This window comes from Mus musculus, chromosome 17 (genome assembly GCF_000001635.26).
Source record: "Mus musculus strain C57BL/6J chromosome 17, GRCm38.p6 C57BL/6J".
Lineage (NCBI taxonomy): Eukaryota > Metazoa > Chordata > Mammalia > Rodentia > Muridae > Mus > Mus musculus.
In genome coordinates, this window is record NC_000083.6 from 37,597,393 (window position 1) to 37,619,729 (window position 22,337).

General features: G+C 37.5%; 1 protein-coding gene and 1 pseudogene across 1 annotated transcript; both read right to left on the reverse strand.

The window, feature by feature from the left end:
* On the reverse strand, positions 11,241–12,120 carry Gm18213 (predicted gene, 18213; annotated as a pseudogene).
* Olfr115 (olfactory receptor 115) lies at positions 12,393–13,387 on the reverse strand. The gene has a single exon (NM_001011753.2). The coding sequence runs from the start codon at positions 13,361–13,363 to the stop codon at positions 12,425–12,427; it is 939 nt and encodes a 312-aa protein (NP_001011753.2). The 5' UTR covers positions 13,364–13,387; the 3' UTR covers positions 12,393–12,424.
* Positions 13,388–22,337: the final 8,950 nt, after the last annotated feature.

The following is a 22,337-nucleotide window of genomic DNA, read 5'->3' on the forward strand; positions in this document are numbered from 1 at the left end:
TTTTTGTTTGTTTTCTTTGTTTTTATTGTGTGTTTTTAGAGTGAGACTGCTGGGGAAAACTAACTTTACATTTGCATATTTATTTCTAGCTTAGGAGTGGGAACTGCGTCCACTCTTTTTCTCAGTTCTGGGACCTCATCTGGTGCACTTGTGTAGGTCCTGTGGATCCTATGTCTCTGGGAGTTCACATGTGTTGTAGTACTCCTGTGTTTACAAGGCCTCATTTCCTTAGTGGCTTCCATCCCCTCTGGCTCTTATAGTCTTTCATTACCTCTGGCTCTTACATTCTTTTTGCCTCCTGTTTTGCCAGATTCTTTGAACTCTGACTGGCAGAATTGACAGAGATACCCCATTTAGGAGTGAGTGCCTACAAATTTTTCATTCTCTGCACACAGTTCAGTTGTGAATCTCTGTATTTGTTCTCATATACTGCATGTGCAAGCTTCTCTGAAGATGCTGAGCAAAGCACTAGTCTCCAAATATTGCAAAATGCTCCAAGGAGTAATTTTACTTCTATATCCCCTTAGCAGTACTGAGTTTTTATCTATATCATTAGTCTGTCTAGTCTCAGGTTTTTGGCCATCCAACAGTATCAAGGACAGGTTGCATCTTGTGGGATGGCTGGTTACTCCCATGACTTATGTACCACCATTGTATCAACGAATCTTACATATATTTCACCACTGTAGATAGAAAGGTTTGTCTCTGGGTTACCATTTGCTTTTCTCTGGAAATTCTTCAGTGTACTTTTTGGCACCAAACACATCAGTCTACAGGGGATGAGACATCATTAAATTAGCCCATTCCTGGTACTGGAAGGATCATTTGTGGATGACAGATGAGTTCTCTCTCTTCTATTATTTGACAATTTTATTGGTTGCCTTCATATATGTATATATTTTAGGAAGCTTCAGTTGTATTAGGCTTCCATCCCACCCCTCAACTGATGCATAGTTTTGTCTGTCCCTTCTTGCATTCCCTCCCTCACATTCTTTTTCCCTTCCTCTCTGCATTCCTCACTGATACTCCTGTCCCAGTGCCTACCATACATGCCCATAACTATCTATTTTATTTTCCATTCTTAGGTAGATACACCCACTAGTCCCTCAGTCTATACCTAACTTCTGTGGATATGTAGGCTGTAGCTGGATTATCAATGACTTAACAGGTAGCCTCCAAATACAAGTGAATATATACCATACCAAATTTATCTTTTTGTGTCTGGATTACATTACTCAGGAGAATTTTTTCTAACTCTACCCAGTTACCAGTGAATGTCATAATTCACTTTTTAATGACTGAGAAATATTCTATTGTGTAAGTGTACCACATTGTCTTCATCCATTCATCCATTGACAATTATCAAGGCAGTTTCAAATTTCTAGCTGTCATGAATAGAGATTAAGTGAACATGTATGAGCAACAATCTTTGTAGTAGGATTTTTAAGTCCTTTGTGTATGCGAACATATTGTATAGCTGGATTCTGAGACATATCTATTCCAAACTTCCTGAGGAACCCCCACACTGATTTTTGTAGTAGGTATAAATTTATACTCCTATAAACAGTGGATGGATGTTTGGAAAACATTTATCCAAGCAAATGCTCCCAAGAAACAAGCTAGAGTAGCCATTCTAATATTGAATAAAATCAACTTTCAACCAAAAGTTAACAAAAAAAAAAAAAAAAAAAAAAAAAAGGACACTTCATACTGGAGATGAACTCTCAATTCTGGACATCTCTGCTCCAAATGCAAGAGCAGCCACATTCATAAAAGAAACTTTACTAAAGCTCAAAGCATACATCACACCCCATACAATAATTGTAGGAGACTTCAACACCCAACTCTCAGCAATGGACAGATCATGGAAACAGAACCTAAACAGAGACACAGTGAAACTAACAGAAGTTATGAACTAAATGGATCTAACAGATATTTATAGAGTATTTCATCCTAAAGCAAAAGAATATACCTTCTTTTCAGCACCTCATGATACCTTCTCTAAAATTGACCATATAATTGGTCACAAAACAGGCCTCAACAGATACAAGAAGAATGGAATAATCCCATGCACCCTATCTGATCAGCATGGACTAGGTCTTAAATACCAACATAAACAATGGAAAGCACACATACACATTAACGCTGAACAATGCTCTACTCAATAATAACTTGGTCAAGGAAGAAATAAAGAAAAAAAAAAGGCTTTTTAGAATGTAATGAAAATGAAGACACATCATACCAAAACATATGGGACACAATGAAAACATTGGTAAGAAGAAAACTCATAGCTCTAAGTGCCTCCAAAAGAAACTGTAAAGAGTTTACACTAGCAGCTTGACAGCACACCTGAAAGCCCTAGAACAAAAAGAAGCAAATAAGCCCAAGAGGAGGAGACGGCAAGAAATAATCAAACTCAGGGCTGAAATCAACCAAATAGAAACAAAAAGAACTATACAAAATAATCAATAAAACCAGGATCTGGTTCTCTGAGAAATCAACAAGATAGATAAACCCTTAGCTAGACTAACCAGAGGACATAGAGAGAGTATCCAAATTAGTAAAATCAGAAATGAAAAGGAAGATATTATGAAATATATCTTAAAATAATTATTCTGTTTGTTGAATATTAACTGTTGAAAATATAGAAATCATGTTCTACAAACATCATGGAAATATTGAATTTTTTCTCATTGTGCTTGAAATTAGTATTTTATTAATGTTTAACTTTACAGAGTTTTTGCTCTTTTGACATTTTAAAAATATACTTACTGATAAAATAATTTCTCTCCTAGAAACACTAATAATTGTTTTTAAGTAAACTTACAGTTAGATGATGTACACAGATATATAATGTTTTTTTTTAATTATTATTTTTTTTTTCGAGAGAGGGTTTCTCTGTATAGCCTGGCTGTCCTGGAACTCACTTTGTAGACCAGGCTGGCCTCAAACTCAGAAATCCGCCTGCCCCTGCTTCCTGAGTGCTGGGATTAAATGCATGTGCCACCATGCCCAGCTATATAATGTGTTTTAAATACTCAATTACTATGTTAGGTGGTATCATATGAGGGCTCCTGAATATATTTATTAATGATTCATTTTTAATATTCTATACCTTTTTACTATGTTTAATTTCCAAAGAACATTTTGTATGTTTTGAAACAATTTAGTATTCAACATTAGATATAGGATCCTCAGTTATGGATAGTATTAAATGTTCATTAATTATATATTTAGGTTATGAAATGATATGAATATAAAAGTTGAACAATTATTTGTTTATTATTTGATTCTTAAAATACTCAATATTATTAATGTGTTTGATGTATAGAATGCATTTAAATAATAAAAATTTAAGAAAAATAATTAAATTTCATAAAATTAAAAATCCTATATTAATTTAGTTCAACTATATTATTTGGCTCAGGATTGAAAATCTTTATGAGAGATGAAGAACAAAGAACTCGGGCCCAGTTGTGAAAATTATGTAGAGTAGTATGTGACTGTCTTTCATGTATAGAATATTTATTTAGCATTTCCCTTGCTCAAAGTTTTAATTCTCTTTTATTACAAGAACAAATTTCACTGTAAGGCAAAGTGAGAGCATTCTTCTCTTAATACAGCATTAAATTAACCTAGAAAGTTGGAATTTGGGTGAGAATTCCTTCGTTTATCTTTCGTCTCTTTACTGGAAACAATCTAATTATACTGAACCATATCATATAGATAACATTGTAAGACATTTTAGAAAAAGAGTAAATAAATGAAGTTGAAAATGACAAAAAATGGAGGCGGCGCCATCTTCGGCTCCAGACAACCGGCCACCTTCCTGGCCAAAGCAACACAGCTTCTGGGAAAGATCCTGTTTTGGGCCTTCATCTTCAGCCAGGAGGAGGTCCAAACACCAGATAACTGTACACCTTCCCTGAAAGAGGAGAGCTTGCCTGCAGAGACTGCTCTGACCACTGAAACTCAGAGGAGAGAGTTAGTCTCCCACGTCTGCTGATAGAGGGTAAAAAATAAACAGAGGAACAATCTCTAAACAAAGACAAATATAACAACTAACTCCAGAGATTGCCAGATGGCGAAAGGTAAACGTAAGAATCCTACTAACAGAAACCAGGACCACTCACCATCATCAGAACCCAGAACGCCCACTTCGCCCAGTCCAGGGCACCCTAACACACCTGAAAAGGTAGACCTGGATTTAAAAGCATATCTCATGATGATGGTAGAGGACATAAAGAAGGAATTTAATAACTCACTTAAAGAAATACAGGAGAACACTGCAAAAGAGTTACAAGTCCTTATAGAAAAACAGGAAAACACATCCAAACAGGTGATGGAAATGAACAAAACCATATTAGACCTAAAAAGGGAAGTAGACACAATAAAGAAAACCCAAAGTGAGGCAACGCTGGAGATAGAAACCCTAGGAAAGAAATCTGGAACCATAGATGCCAGCATCAGCAACAGAATACAAGAGATGGAAGAGAGAATCTCAAGTGCAGGAGATTCCATAGAGAACATCGGCACAACAATCAAAGAAAATGGAAAATGCAAAAAGATCCTAAATCAAAACATCCAGGAAATCCAGGACACAATGAGAAGACCAAACCTACGGATAATAGGAGTGGATGAGAATGAAGATTTTCAACTCAAAGGACCAGCAAATATCTTCAACAAAATTATTGAAGAAAACTTCCCAAATCTAAAGAAAGAGATGCCCATGAACATACAAGAAGCCTACAGAACTCCAAATAGACTGGACCAGAAAAGAAATTCCTCACAACACATAATAATCAGAACATCAAATGCACTAAATAAAGATAGAATACTAAAAGCAGTAAGGGAAAAAGGTCAAGTAACATATAAAGGCAAGCCTATCATAATTACACCAGATTTTTCACCAGAGACTATGAAAGCCAGAAGAGCCTGGACAGATGTAATAGAGACACTAAGAGAACACAAATTCCAGCCCAGGCTACTATACCCAGCCAAACTCTCAATTACCATAGATGGAGAAACCAAAATATTCCACGACAAAACTAAATTCACCCATTATCTCTCCACGAATCCAGCCCTTCAAAGGTTAATAACAGAAAAAAAACCAATACAAGGACGGGAACCACGCCCTAGAAAAAACAAGAAGATAATCCCTCAACAAAACTAAAAGAAGACAGCCACAAGAACAGAATGCCAACTTTAACAACAAAAATAACAGGAAGCAACAATTACTTTTCCTTAATATCTCTTAATATCAATGGTCTCAACTCCCCAATAAAAAGACACAGACTAACAAACTGGCTACAAAAACAAGACGCAACATTTTGCTGCTTACAGGAAACTTATCTCAGAGAAAAAGATAGACACTACCTCAGAATGAAAGGCTGGAAAACAATTTTCCAAGCAAATGGTATGAAGAAACAAGCTGGAGTAGCCATCCTAATATCTGATAAGATTGACTTCCAACCCCAAGTCATCAAAAAAGACAAGGAGGGGCACTTCATACTCATCAAAGGTAAAATCCTCCAAGAGGAACTCTCAATTCTGAATATCTATGCTCCAAATACAAGGGCAGCCACATTCATTAAAGAAACTTTAGTAAACCTCAAAGCACACATTGCACCTCACACAATAATAGTGGGAGACTTCAACACACCACTTTCACCAATGGACAGATCATGGAAACAGAAACTAAACAGGGACACAGTGAAACTAACAGAAGTGATGAAACAAATGGACTTAACAGATATCTACAGAACATTTTATCCTAAAACAAAAGGATATACCTTCTTCTCAGCACCTCATGGTACCTTCTCCAAAATTGACCACATAATTGGTCACAAAACAAGCCTCAACATATACAAAATTATTGAAATTTTCCCATGCATACTATCAGATCACCATGGACTAAGGCTGATCTTCAATAACAAAATAAATAATAGAAAGCCAACATTCACATGGAAACTGAACAACACTCTTTTCAATGATACCTTGGTCAAGGAAGGAATAAAGATAGAAATTAAGGACTTTTTGGAGTTTAATGAAAATGAAGCCACAACATACACAAACTTATGGGACACAATGAAAGCATTCCTAAGAGGAAAACTCATAGCTCTGAGTGCCTCCAAAAAGAAACTAGAGAGAGCACACATTAGCAGCTTGACAACACACCTAAAAGGTCTAGAAGAAAAGTAATGAAATTCACCCAAGAGGAGTAGAAGGCAGGAAATAATCAAACTCAGGGGTGAAATCAACCAAGTGGAAACAAGAAGAACTATTCAAAGAATTAACCAAACGAGAAGTTGGCTCTTTGAGAAAATCAACAAGATAGATAAACCCTTAGCTAGACTCACTAGAGGGCACAGGGGCAAAATCCTAATTAACAAAATCAGAAATGAAAAGGGAGACATAACAACAGATCCTGAAGAAATCCAAAACACCATCAGATCCTTCTACAAAAGGCTATACTCAACAAAACTGGAAAACCTGGACGAAATGGACAAATTTCTGGACAGATTCCAGGTACCAAAGTTGAATCAGGATCAAGTTGACCATCTACACAGTCCCATATCCCCTAAAGAAATAGAAGCAGTTTTTAATAGTCTCCCTGCCAAAAAAATCCCAGGACCAGACGGGTTTAGTGCAGAGTTCTATCAGACCTTCAAAGAAGACCTAATTCCAGTTCTTCACAAACTATTCCACAAAATAGAAACAGAAGGTACTCTACCCAACTCATTCTATGAAGCCACAATTACTCTGATACCTAAACCACAAAAAGACTCAACAAAGATAGAGAACTTCAGACCAATTTCCCTTATGAATATCGATGCAAAAATCCTCAATAAAGTTCTTGCTAACCGAATCCAAGAACACATCAAAACAATCATCCATCCTGACCAAGTAGGTTTCATCCCAGGGATGCAGGGATGATTTAATATACGGAAATCCATCAATGTAATCCATTATATAAACAAACTCAAAGACAAAAACCACATGATCATCTCGTTAGATGCTGAGAAAGCATTTGACAAAATCCAACACCCATTCATGATAAAAGGCTTGGAAAGATCAGGAATTCAAGGCACATACCTAAACATGATAAAAGCAATCTACAGCAAACCAATAGCCAACATCAAAGTAAATGGTGAGAAGCTGGAAGCAAACCCACTAAAATCAGGGACTAGACAAGGCTGTCCACTCTCGCCCTACCTATTCAACATTGTACTTGAAGTTCTAGCCAGAGCAATTAGACAACAAAAGGAGATCAAGGGGATACAAATTGGAAAGTAAGAAGTCAAAATATCACTTTTTGCAGATGATATGATAGTATATATAAGTGACCCTAAAAATTCTACCAGAGAACTCCTAAGCCTGATAAAAAGCTTCAGTGAAGTAGCTGGAAATAAATTTAACTCACACAAGTCAATGGCCTTTCTGTGTACAAAGGATAAACAGGCTGAGAAAGAAATTAGGGAAATAACACCCTTCTCAATAGTCACAAATAATATAAAATACCTTGCCGTGACTCTAACTAAGGAAGTGAAAGATCTGTATGATAAGAACTTCAAGTCTCTAAAGAAAGAAATTAAAGATCTCAGAAGATGGAAAGATCTTCCATGCTCATGGATTGGCAGGATCAACATTTTAAAAATGGCTATCTTGCCAAAAGCAATCTACAGATTCAATGCAATCCCCATCAAAATTCCAACTCAATTCTTCAACGAATTAGAAAGGGCAATCGGCAGATTCATCTGGAATAACAAAAAACAGAGGATAGCAAAAACTCTTCTCAAGGATAAAAGAACCTCTGGTGGAATCACCATGCCGGACCTAAAACTGTACTACAGAGCAATTGTGATCAAAACTGCATGGCACTTGTATAGTGACAGACAAGTAGACCAATGGAACAGAATTGAAGACCCAGAAATGAACCCACACACCTATGGTCACTTGATCTTTGACAAGGGAGCTAAAACCATCCAGTGGAAAAAAGACAGCATTTTCAACAAATGGTGCTGGCACAACTGGCGGTTATCATGTAGAAGAATGAGAATTGATCCATTTCTATCTCCTTGTACTAAGGTCAAATCTAAGTGGATTAAGGAACTCCACATAAAACCAGAGACACTGAAACTTATAAAGGAGAAAATAGGGAAAAGCCTCGAAGATATGGGTACAGGGGAAATATTCCTGAATAGAACAGCAGTGGCTTGTGCTGTAAGATCAAGAATCGATTAATGGGACCTCATAAAATTGCAAAGCTTCTGCAAAGCAAAAGACACCGTCAATAAGACTAAAAGGCCACCAACAGATTGGGAAAGGATCTTTAACTATCCCAAGTCGGATAGGGGACTAATATCCAATATATATAAAGAACTCAAGAAGGTGGACTCCAGAAAATCAAATAACCCCATTAAAAAATGGGGCTCAGAGCTGAACAAAGAATTCTCACCTGAGGAATACCGAATGGCAGAGAAACACCTGAAAAAATGTTCAACATCCTTAATCATCAGGGAAATGCAAATCAAAACAACACTGAGATTCCACTTCACTCCAGTCAGAATGGCTAAGATCAAAAACTCAGGTGACAGCAGATGCTGGCGAGGATGTGGAGAAAGGGGAACACTCCTCCATTGTTGGTGGGATTGCAAGCTTGTACACCCACTCTGGAAATCAGTCTGGCGATTCCTCAGAAAATTGGACATAGTACTACCGGAGGATCCCACAATACCTCTCCTGGGCATATATCCAGAAGATGTCCCAACCGGTAAGAAGAACACATGATCCACTATGTTCATAGCAGCCTTGTTTATAATAGCCAGAAGCTGGAAAGAACCCAGATGCCCCTCAACAGAGGAATGGATACAGAAAATGTGGTACATTTACACAATGGAATACTACTCAGCTATTAAAAAAATGAATTTATGAAATTCCTAGGCAAATGGATGGACCTGGAGGTTATCATCCTGAGTGAAGTAACCCAATCACAAAGGAACTTGCACAATATGTACTCACTGATAAGTGGATAATAGCCCAGAAACTTTGGATACCCAAGATATAAGATATAATTTGCCAAACGCATGAAATTCAAGAACGAAGACCAAAGTGTGGACACTTTACCCTTTCTTAGAAATGGGAACAAAACACCCATAGAAGGAGTTACAGAGACAAAATTTGGAGCTGTGACGAAAGGATGGACCATCTAGTGACTGCCATATGCAGGGATCCATCCCATAATCAGCTTCCAAATGCTGACACCATTGCATACACTAGCAAGATTTCACTGAAAGGACCCAGTTATAGCTCTCTCTTGTGAGACTATGCCGGGGCCTAGCAAACACAGAAGTGGATGATCACAGTCAGCTATTGGATGGGTCACATGGCCCCTAATGGAGGAGCTAGAGAAATTACCCAAGGAGCTATAGGGAACTGCAACCCTATAGGTGGAACAACAATATGAACTAACCAGTACCCGGGAGCTCTTGTCTTTAGCTGCATATGTATTAAAAGATGGCCTAGTCGGCCATCACTGCAAAGAGAGGCCCATTGGACTTGCAAACTTTATGTGCCCCAGTACAGGGGAACGCCAGGGCCAAAAAGGGGGAGTGGGTGGGTAGGAGATTGGGGGTGGGGTGGGTATGGGGGACCTTTGGGATAGCATTGAAAATGTAAATGAGGAAAATACCTAATTAAAAAAAAAGAAAATGACAAAAAATGAATCTGTTGGATAAATAAGGACTTACCCTCAGACTTAATCATAATCATAAAGGCTCTGTGAGGTTTGGAATGATTTTATCACTTGAATTGTTCCATGTGTTTGTGTCTATCTAAGTTCAGATGTTTCTACATAACCCCAAGTTGGGGTGTTAACAAATGGATCCCTCAGAAGATAATTCTATCTTGAAAGCTGCTTTGTGATTATGATTTATAATCTTACTCTGAGTTCACCTTTCTCTGTCACCATGTAGGACATATATATATATATATATATACACCAGAAGAAGATTATGATTGGCCAGATTTTCATCCATGTGAGAAAATGCCTAACATAAACAATTGAAGAGAGGAAGGGTTCATTTGATTGATAAATTCAGAGGTTATAGTCCATTGAACCAAGCAGTTGCCATTGTTTCTGGGTCATGTAATATAGAGCTTAATGGAAGAAAAGTTCTGGATGAAAAGAGCTTGGTAGACATGAAGCAGACAGATAGAGGAATGAATCAAGGCAAGATATATGCCAAGAACATGCCACCAATGACCTACTTCTGTCAGTAACCCTCCCTAATTCCAGGACTTTTCAATCAATAACATCTATTCATGATGCAATAAATTCTCTGTTATCAATTGTCTGTCAACCAAGCAACCAAAAATGAGAGTCTGTGTTGGACATTTTCAAGAATGAGTCTTTGGGTTACTTGATATTAGATTTTCTATGTCTTCAGTACTGAAAAGAATATATGCTTTTGTCTCTAGAAATTTAACCAGTTGAAGAAATTCTAAGTATTCTAAGGGATTAAGTCAATATTCAAATTCCTTATTCTACTATAGCAGTGGGTTCCAAAACCATACTCTGGGAAATGTAAGCTGTATTACCTCAACAGTAGAAACGTGACACCCTTGGAGTCAGTCACTGTAGTGTCAAAATAGCAATTTGGGGATTGGATTAATTACTTTTCTTGTTGTGACAAAATAACTGATAAACAATGTTAGATCATAGGTTGAAGGTACATGATGCCAGGGGCATGAGGCCACTGATTCCATTGCATCTGCAGGTAGGAAGCAGAGTGTTGAATGCTATGATCAGCTTACTTTTTCCTTTTTATTCAGTTCAGAACTCCTGTCAATTTCGATGGTATTGCCCATATTTAGGGACTATCCATCTTCCATGGTTTCTGGGAAATCACTCATGGATATACCCTATTAATCCTGTCAAGTTGACAATAAAGATTACTTTTCACAGGAAAAAAGAAAAGAAATTTGTATGCATGAATTTGTATATGAATTTATGTGAGTTTAATCTATATTTGCTTGTGTAAAAGGTTTTTTCCTTGTGCAAGTGTGATTATTTTCTCCTGGTTCAATAGAAATTTACTGCTCCAAACTTCCCCCTAGCCTGACAAGCAAGAGGAATTTGGATAAAAGGGGAAAGGCACTAACAACTAATCCATTACTTAATCCCCCACTCTTAGGCTACAGGCATTAATCACCTAATCACAGCTGGCTAGTGACCCTCAGAAAGATGTAGAAAGCTTTAAGGACTTTTTAGAAGCTATCCACAAACATTTAGTATACTTAGTGAGCTAGAACATCTGGAGACCATCAGTCTTTAAACCTACACATGAGTCTGACTCTGTGTCTCCTTTCAACACACTACAGACTGGGATTCACCCGGCCCACTTTGATTCAACCTATTCTTTAGAATAATAAAGTCAAAATTTGAATTTTTATTATCATTTATAATAATGTTGAATATATTTATATAGGTAAAAGACAGTGAATATATAGAGATAAATTTTAATATGAATTGAAAAAAAATACTTCAGGAAAATTAAAACAATGCAAGTTTACTTAGTGATATCATATACATTTATATCAATATGTATATTTTTTATATAGAAAAGAGTTTATTTAGGACATAAGCAGGGAGTTAAGAGAGTAGCAGAGGCAGAGAAAAGCAGAGAGAAGAAGAGAATAGAGTAGTAGAAGCCAGCCATGACCACATGGAGAGAGAGGAGGGAAGGGAGTGGGGAGAGAGAGGGCAAGTGGGAAACAAGGGTAAGAGAGACAAGAGAGTAAGAGAGCAACAATATGTATCTTGAGAGTTAAAAATATATTTAAAATAAAAATTGAAAAAGAAATGGTTGACTTAAAAATTATGAGTTGGTGTGTAGAAATGGGGATTCATATAATAGTATTACTTTTCTTCTTTTTATTATTGTAATATTGTCTCTGCAAAAGTCTTAAGAAATATACTGAGAATGTCAGTGTGTGTGTGTAATATATGCGAAACTGGAGCTGTGGGTCTAGTGTTGTGACAGTGATAATGATGAAGTTACTTTCTGAGCCGAGGAGGTATGTCACCAAGAAGAGCAAAGCCTATAAGATCTCTCTCTCTCTCTTTCTCTCTCTCTCTCTCTCTCTCTCTGTGTGTGTGTGTGTGTGTGTTTGTGTGGATGCATTAGAATGTAAGTAGTGAAATTCTATTATAAAACTTTTAATATTTTTATTAATTTGACAGAACAACAGTTTTTTTATTAAAATGCAAAGAAATAAGACATTGTATTTCCATAAGGACAACTGTTATACAACACAGTTTGTCTACAGAAAAAAGTACATTGCCCTTCATTAACATTAGACTTTGAAGTCATCCTAATCTTGTGTATAATTGAACAGTCAGTATTAACAGGGCAAAATGATTCTAAACAGTGAATTTTGTACTCGACAGTAACTTCCTTACAACCCTCTTTATTGTCTCATTTCTCAAACTGTAAATAACAGGATTGATAGTTGGAGGTAGTACTGTGTAAAGGATAGAAAATAAGAACTCTAAAGCAGTTGGAGAGTCTGCGGTTGGGTTTAGATATGCAAAGGTGCTTGTAGAAAGAAACAATGAGACAACAAAAAGATGGGGCAGGCAAGTAGAGAAGACCTTATACCTGCTTTCAGCAGAGGGCATCCTGAGAACTGTGGAGAATATGTGGACATAGGAGATGACAATCCCAATGAAGCAAGCAAAGGCCACTGCAGACAGGATATTAGCAACTCCAATTGTTACAAGGTAATCATTAGAGCAGGAGAGCTTGAGCACCTGGGGGACATCACAAAAGAATTGGTGGATTATTCTGTCCCCACAGAATCTGATAGAGAGTGTACTTGCTGTGTATAGTGTTCCTGAGACACCTCCACTTAGCCACACAGCTGCCAAAGCCCAAGTGCACTTTCTGGGACTCATGATGACCTCATAGTGGAGAGGAAGGCAAACAGCTACATAACGATCATATGACATCACTGTGAGAATGGCCATCTCATCCCAGGCAAAACATGTAAAGAAAAGAATCTGCAGCATGCACTGTTCATAAGAAATGTAGCCACTTCGTGCCAGGGAACTGTCAACATACTGGGGAACTGTGACAGAGAGTGATGAGAGGTCCAGAATAGAAAGGTGCTTCAGAAAGTAATACATTGGAGACTTGAGCTGTGGGTCTAGTGTTGTGATGGTGATAATGATGCAGTTCCCTGCTGAGCCGACTAGGTATGTCACCAAGAAGAGCAAAGCCTGTAAGATCTGCAGCTCACGGTTGTCAGAGAATCCCATGAGGAGGAATCCACTCATCGTGGTTATATTTTCCATTATCATTTTGGCAACAGAAATTGTGGTAGCAGCTGGAAAATAAGACAGTACAACAAATACTGTAGAAAGAAACTGAGGCATTATTTAATTTTTATCAATATTTATTTCAATAGTTACTCTCTCTACGTATTCTGTCATCTATACTTGTTGAGAAACTTAACAGAGAACACATTTTTCTTATCTCCATACATCTCACACTATCAATTCATAAAGAAGTAGATACAGGAGAATGTACAAGTGGCCCATCACTGGGTTCTTTCAAGGAATGTGGTTTGGTCTGCCTTATGAAAAAACACTGTCCCACCAACACAGGTGAAACCCATTGCTTTTCTTTAAGTCATCAATAGTCAGTCAGTTTTGGACTGTGGAAGGAGTTTTTGAACATAGATTAGGTTGGTTATGTATATCTTGAACATGGTACCATGTTAGCAAATGAAATAGGCATTCATAGGAAATATACTTGTAATTAAAATATGGTTTGGTTGTCCACGGTAAACAGCTACTCTCTTAGAATACAATGCTGTCATTATAGCAAGAGGATATTGGTTATTGTAGAATCAAGTATAAAAATGCTTTTAAATACAATGCAGTAATTATTGAAATCAATAAGAAAATACGTGTGTAAGGGGAATACTCACATGACATGCTCAATTTAGATATCCTATTTCATTTTAAGGAGTGTATTAGCTCTTACCAGAAGGAAAGACAACTGCAAAGACAGGTGGTGATTTCTAGAGATGGTTTAAGATAAGGAGGAAAATGGCGAATATACAATAAGAGACTGCATAAAGTCATTTATGTTTCAGATAGAAGTCATGCTTTAGTTTATGGTCCTTTTGATATTGGATGGATTAAAAACCCTCATCATTTTCCCCTTGCAATATGTATGTTGGTGTTTGTAGGCTGATGAGAATTTAAAGGACTGTGAGCTTCCTCTATGATTTTTTGTTCCATTAAGTGAGTTCTAGAAAACATAAGCAAATGAAATATCATCACACAATTTCAAGTTTACTTAAAATTTTTGTGCTTACAAATGTAGTTGTAGAATAAAATTTCAGGTCACCCATTTCAATGTTATGGCATTTTTCCAAGTGATGGCATCTCTCCAATGACAGGAAAAACTCACTCTAGCTTCCTAACACCTCTTTCTCAAGAATGAACTTACATCCAAGTACCTGACATGATGACAATTGGATTGTAATTGAAGTGGTCTTAGAGCCAACATGAGAAAACGAGTTCCAAGACTTGTGGCAGCAGCATGCTGAATTCAAACCAGTGTGAACTCCAAAAGAAGTCTTCCATCTATACAGACATAAATCACTGTTAAATAAAGTAGATAGCTTTTGTTTCATCTGATACAACTATTGTGTTTGAAAGTCTCTTGTCTCCTGCTCTGTGTACCTCAGTTATAGCTTGAAACATTTTATAATATCATCATACTGTTTGACTTCTTCAACACTTAATCTACATAAAAGAAATAAGAGAAAAATCATAGATCTTCCTTACGTCTCTCATAGTTTTCAACTTTTCAAATTCTTTGCTTTGATAGTATTTGTCTTTGAGATTGGTAAAATGATAAACAGATTTATAATTATTGTTTATAATAAATTTTATATTGGTTCATTTAAATTAACAATTCATTATGATAAATCAAACTAGCTCATTTAATATTAATATTTTAATCTGTCAAATCAAACCAGTACACTGGGAGTTGAGAAAGCCGAATAATATTGATCATCCATGTAAATGAACAGAAAACATGTTTGGGTCCTTGCTAAAATAAGTGTCCCTTGGTCCACACAGATAATTTCATCATCTTGCAGATAAGCATTTAAATAGAAAAATTTAAGTGCTCAGAGCTTAAGTAACATCAAGTTATAATTTATACATATCAAAAAAACCACAGGGACAGGGTAATAATCACATTGAACATGGCTACTTAGGCTGTCTCTAATATTGATATCTAAGAGCTGTTGAAGAAGTGCTTTAACTGTTTACAGAAGTGTCACATATGCAAGAATATAACATGTTAACTTTTCTTATTCAGTAGTCTTCTCACATTGTCTCTTATTCTGTTTAGATGGATTTTAAAACCATTGTTTTTGTTTTTGTTTTTCAGTAAAGTGCCCTTGCTTCCTTGTTATAATGATAGCCTTGCTTTTCCAAACTAAAGTTGTATGGTTTTGTTAGACCTTCCATAAAATACTTATCTTTCCTCTTTCAAGTTCCAGGAACTCACTCCAGTATGACTTGTTATGAATTTGGCTTTCCAAGCTGATCAATTTCTCATATTTCTTCTGCATGACTGCAGTCTTTTAAATCATATAAAGTCTCTAGAGAATAATTTTGGTCAGCTGTTTTCTTGCAGAGAGGGGAAGAACTTGGAGTTGTACTCTCTTTTGAAATGGAAAATTGGACATAGAAAAAATTGCTTCATTCAAACCAGTGGGACCCCATGTCACCTGGGACATAGAATCCCTAAAATTTCCACACAGCTGTCTAATGGTTTTGCAATCTTGAGGTTTGGTTGTCCCAGCTCAGTCATTTTCAGTCCTTAGCAGATCTGTGAATCTCCAGAGAGCTGATTAGAGTTCAGAACTCTGGGCACCACACTGAGTGTCTGTGATTCAGACATTATAGGCAATAGCTCAAGGGGCAGATCCTGATCTGAATACCATGGGTAGAGGGCTAGTGTGTAGCAAAACTGTTTGTTTCTGACAGAACAAAAGAATATGTAAATTACAGTAGCAAATAATGTACAAATTTATACATTTGTCTACCATAGTTTATTTTACCAGTTATTTTCAAAGAATTCTTAATTTATCAGCTAAAGTAATGGAGGAAATCTAAACACAGCAAATATCTTTTGTATCTGAAGTTTCATGTTAGGAAATGATCTGTACAAATGAATGTTGAGTGTGGCCAAGTCCCAGACGATATTATTTAAAAATTGGTTTGCAACACAACATGAGGAAATCTAAAACATCAACAGATCCTACTAAAAAAGCTATAGCCAACAAACCTGGAAAACCTGGATGAAATAGACAAATTTCTAGACAGATACCAGGTACCAAAGTAAAATCAGGATCAGATTAATGTCCTAAACAGTCTCATATCCTCTAATAGTCTCTCAATCAAAAAAAAAAAAAAAAAAAAGCCAAGACCAGATGGGTTTAGTGCAGAGTTCTATCAGACCTTCAAAGAAGACCTAATTCCAATTCTCCTCAAACTATTCCACAATATAGAAACAGAAGGTATTCTACTCAATTCATTCTATGAAGCCACAGTTACTCTGATTCCTAAACCACGTAAAGACCCAACAACGATAGAAAACTTCAGACTAATTTCCCTTATGAATATCGATGCAAAAATACTCAATAAAATTCTCTCAAACCAAATCCAAGGACACATCAAAATGATCATCCATCATGATGAAGTAGGCTTCATTTCAGGGATGAAGGGATGATTTAATATATGGAAATCCATCAATGTAATCCACTATATAAAGAAACTCAAAGACAAAAAAAACCAAAAAAACAAACAAAAAAAACCCCACATAATCATCTCTTTAGATGCTGAGAAATCATTGGACAAAATCCAACACCCCTTCGTGATAAAAGTCTTGGAAAGTTCAGGAATTCAATGCCCATACCTAAACATAATATAAGCAATATACAGCAAAGTAGTAGCCAACATAAAAATAAATGGAGAGAAACTCGAAGCAATCCCACTAAAATCAGGAACTAGGCAAGGGTGCCCACTTTCTCCCTACCTATTCAATTTAGTACTTGAAGTTCTAGCCAGAACAATTAGACAACAGAAGGCTGTCAAGGATATACAAATTGGAAAGGAAGAAGTCAAAATATCATTATTTGCAGATGATATGATAGTACATATAAGTGATCCTAAAAATTCCACCAGAGAACTCCTAAAGCTGATAAAAAGCTTCAGTGCAGTAGCTAGATAAAAAATTGACTCAAACAAATAATTGGCCTTTCTCTACACAACGGATAAACTGACTGAGAAAGAAATTAAGGAAACAACACCCTTCACAATAGTCACAAATTATATAAAATACCTTGGTGTGACTCTAACTAAGGAAGTGGAAGATCTGTATGATAAGAACTTCAAGTCTCAGAAGAAAGAAATTGAAGAAGATCTCAGAAAATGGAAATATCTCCCATGCTCATGGATTGGCAGGATCAATATAGCCAAAATGGCTATCTTGCCGAAAGCGATCTACAGATTCAATGCAAATTCCATCAAAATTCCAACTCAATTCTTCACTGAGTTAATAAGGACTATTTGAAAATTCATCTGGAATAATAAAAAACCTAGGATAGAGAAAACTATTTTCAGCAATAAAAGAACCTCTGGTGGAATCACCATGCCTGACCTCAAGCTGTACTACAGAGGAATTGTGATAAAATCTGCATGGTACTGGTACAATGCCAGACACTATTCTATTGGAATAGAATTGAAGACCCATAAATGAACCCACACATCTATGGTCACTTGATCTTTGACAAGGGAACTAAAACCATCCAGTGGAAAAAAAGACAACATTTTCAAAAAATGGTGCTGGCACAACTGGCAGTTATCATGCAGAAGAATGTGAATTGATCCCTCCTTATCTACTGTACAAAGCTCAAGTCTAAGAGGATCAAGGAACTCCACATAAAACCAGAGACATTGAAACTTATAGAGGGGAAACTGGGGGAAAGCCTTGATGATATGGGCACAGGGGAAAAATTCCTAAACAGAATAGCAATAGCTTGTGCTGTAAGATTGAGAATCATTAAATGGGACCTCATAAAATTGCAAAGTTTCTGTAAGGCAAAAGACACTGTCAATAAGACCAAAAGGCCATCAACATATTGGGAAAGGATCTTTACCAATCCTAAATCCCATAGGAGAATAATGTCCAATATAAACAAAGAACTCAAGAAGCTGGACTCCTTAAAATCAAATAACACCATTAAGAAATGGGGTACAGAGCTAAACAAAGAATTTTCAACTGAGGAATACCTAATGACTGAGAAGCACCTGAAAAAAGGTTTAACATCCTCAATCCTCAGAGAAATGCAAATCAAAACAACCCTGAGATTCTACCTCACATCAGTCAGGATGGCTAAGATCAAAAATTAAGGTAACAGAAGATGCTGGCAAGGATGTGGTAAAGGAGGAACACTTCTTCATTGTTGGTGGGATTGCAAGATTTTACAACGACTCTGGAAATCAGTTTGACAGTTTCTCAGAAAATTGGACATAGCACTACTGGAGGATCCAGCAATACCTCTTCTGGTCATATACCCAGAAGATGTTCCAACTGGTAATAAGAACACATGCTCCACTATGTTCATAGCAGCATTATTTATAATAGCAAGAAGCTGGAAAGAACCCAGATGTCCCTCAGCAGAGGAATGGATACAGAAAATGTGGTGCATTTACACAATGGAGTACTTATTAGCTATTAAAAACAATGAACTCATGAAATTCTTAGACAAATGTATCTGGAGGATATCATCCTGAGTGAGGTAACCCAATCACAAAAGAACACACATGATATGCACTCACTGATAAGTGGATATTAACCCAGAAACTTAAAATATCCAAAATACAATTTACAAAACATATGAAACTCAAGAAGAAAGGAAGACCAAAGTGTGAATACTTTGTTCCTTCTTAGAATGGGGAACAAAATACCCATGGAAGGAGTTACAGAGACAAAGTTCAGAGCAGAGACTGAAGGAAGGACCATCCAGAGACTGCCCCACCAGAGATCCATCCCATATACAACCACCAAACCCAGACACTATTTCATATGCCAGCAAGATTTTGCTGACAGGACCCTGCTATAGCTGTCTCTTGTGAGGCTATGCCAATGCCTGGCAAATACAGAAGTCTATGCTCATAGTCACCTATTGTATGAACACAGGGCCGCCAGTGAAGGAGCTAGAGAAAATACCTAAGGAGCTGAAGGGATCTGCAACCCAATCGGAGGAACAAGATGAACTAACCAGTAGCCCGCCTTCACCAGAGCTGTGTCTCTAGTTGCATATTTAGCAGAGTATGGCCTAGTTGGCCAACTATTGGAGGAGAGGTCCTTGGTCATGTGAAGATCATATGCCCCAGTACTGGGAAATGCCAGGCTTGGACGTGGGAGTGAGTGGTTTGGGGAGTAGGTTGGGTGGAGGTTATACGGCGATTTGTGGATAGCATTTGAAATTTAAATGGAGCAAACAATTAATAAACAAATTGGTTTACTCCTTAAAAACTAACTATTCCTTTCTACAGAACACAAAGCATTACTTTGTTTTGCTTCAAATAAAATCTCATGACTCCTTGAATGTCTCCAACAGAAATGCAAATACAGAATATTGCCAAATACTTTCTCAACATCTGATGGGTTGAATTGTGTAGAGCTTTGCCTAATTTGAAGCATCAGTTAGTTGTAGATGGGTGATAACTAAATCCTTTTCTGAAAACACTGGAATTGAGAGACAAAATGGATCATGATGTTGCTTTTTCTATTACTATTTTTTCCATTGTTGGAGAAGAAGCCTTGCTGTGCTATCAAGACATATTTCTACAGCCATTCACATTTAGATTTCTACACTGATAAGTGAATCAGGTAGGTGATCTTCACTGTTCTGCCACACCTCCATTTCCAATTCTCCAATCCCATCCCCATTGTGCAGCAGGTAGCATGCAGAGGTCTCTCTACCCTCTCTACTTCCCCTATGAACTCCACAAATCCTTGGGGCAGACCCAGTTTTCCTCCCTCCTACAGATTTTCTCACCCCCACTCTCCTAGCCTATCCCCATTCATTTTTGTTAGCTCCTAACACCTAGAATATATTCTTTCTGGGAATCTACAGTGTCCTCATGTTGCAGGGACACAGATATACTTTATATCAGGCCACCCACAGTCACCACATGCTCCTAAAATCCAGTGAAGGCAACAGAAAGTAAGGAGTGAAAAACCCACCCTACAAAGACAAGACGAGATATAAACACCTAGAATCATAATCAGCTCTAATTTACATGCTTACATATTAGAGTAAAACCAGTCAAACATCTAGAACTAACTGTCATAGTGAGCCTAGCAACCCTATTAGCATAGGTTCTGAGAAATATAACTAAAGCAGAATAAAGGCAGTTTACAGGAAGCACATAGTCAAGATCAATTTAAATGAAGAGAATCTCAAAGAAATTTCATTAAAAAGACAAGATTGACCATTCTCTCCAGATTTTTTCATTAAAGTTTTGGGAGTCTTAGAAAGAACAATAAGACAACTGCAGGTGATCAAGGGGAGACAAATAGGAAGAGAACAAGTCAAAGTTTATTTTAAAATGATATAATTGTATATACAGGCGACCTTAAAAGTTTCACCAGGGAACTCTTAAAGCTGATAAATATTTTCAGAGAAGTAGCAGGGCACAAAACTAAGACATAAAGATTATATCCTATATACAAATGAGAAGTGGACTAAGAATCTAATATATTATTATGATTTCCTGTTTCTCAATGCCTCCAAGTTCCTTCTCACTTCCTCTCCAATCCAGTTCCACATTCTGTTTCTGATTAGAACAAAATGCCAGACACTGAGATAATAATAATAAAATATAGTATAAAACAAAACAAAACAAAAGAAACAGGGGACACACACACTAAAAGCAGAAGAAATACAGACAAAGAACACTCATGTAAAACACAAGTATATGAAGAGATACACATATTCATCCATCACACCCAGGGATTCAATAAAGAAATCAAAACCAGAAGGAATAATACACATGCAAAGGACCTGTAAGGTTAAAAAAATGCCCTGACAAAACCTAAAACAACTTCCAAAGCTGCCATTGTGGGGTTTTTCTTCTTTATTAATTCATATTTTCACTTTATACCCTGATTACAGACCCCCTCCCTCCTCTCTTTCTAGTCCTATACTCCAATTCCCCTTTCCCTATTTTATCTTCCCCTTCTCTTTAGAAAAGTAGAACCCCCCCCCCCCCATGGTACCCACTTTAGCCTACCAGGTTGCCTCAGGGCTAAGTGCATCCTTTCCCATTGAGGTCAGACAAGGCTAGAGGAATGGAATTCAAAGGCAGCCAACAGAGTCAGAGACAGCCCCTGATCCAGTTGTTATGGGACCAAGATATGTGGGAACTAAAAGGGGGGCATGGAAGAGGTGGGGAGGATAGCCCACGTTTGGCCAGAGTTATTCCTATGCTCTGGGCAGGCAGGCATGGCAGGGCTGCCAGACGCTTTCCACTCAGACCCTGGTGGGCATCTAAGCCACTGACCCCACTCGACAGGGGGTGGACAAGGGGCAGTCCCCAAAACCAAGGGGCCCCAGGACACATCCTGTGTCCCAGGGTTATAGGAGAGAGAGCTGAGGGAGAGAGGTTCTCACACAGACGAGAGTAAGCACAGATGAACACAGACAGTCTGTGGTTGTAGAGCTTTATTGTAGAAAAACAGGGAGAAAGAGAAAAGGTAAAATAGAGAAAGACTGGCCATGACCAAGAGGAGAGAAAGGGAAAAGGGAGAGAGAGAGAGAGCAGAAAGGCTAGAGAGGAAGAGGGAGAGAGAGGAAGAGACGGGAGAGAGAAGAGGAGAGAAGAGTGAAAGGGGAGTAACAGCAAGAGAGCAAGAGAATGAGGAGGGGCCAAATAGCCTTTCTTACAGTGTGCTGTTGCTAGGTAACTGAAGATGAGTTTAGCCTGAAGGTCAGAAGCTTGTGACATTACCTACTTGACTGCTAGCCACACACTTCTCCTGTGGGGGCTGAAGGGACAGTAACTTCAACAGGAGCCAGGGTCCAGGAAACATGAGAGAACTCCTTCTACCCCATGAATTATCACCACTGGGTCCTGGGGTTCAAAATCTAGCCTCAATTGGAAACCAGGCTGCCTGCACATAGCCCAATGCCCCACAAAGCTACACATGTGTAGGGGTCCTCGTTCCAGACCA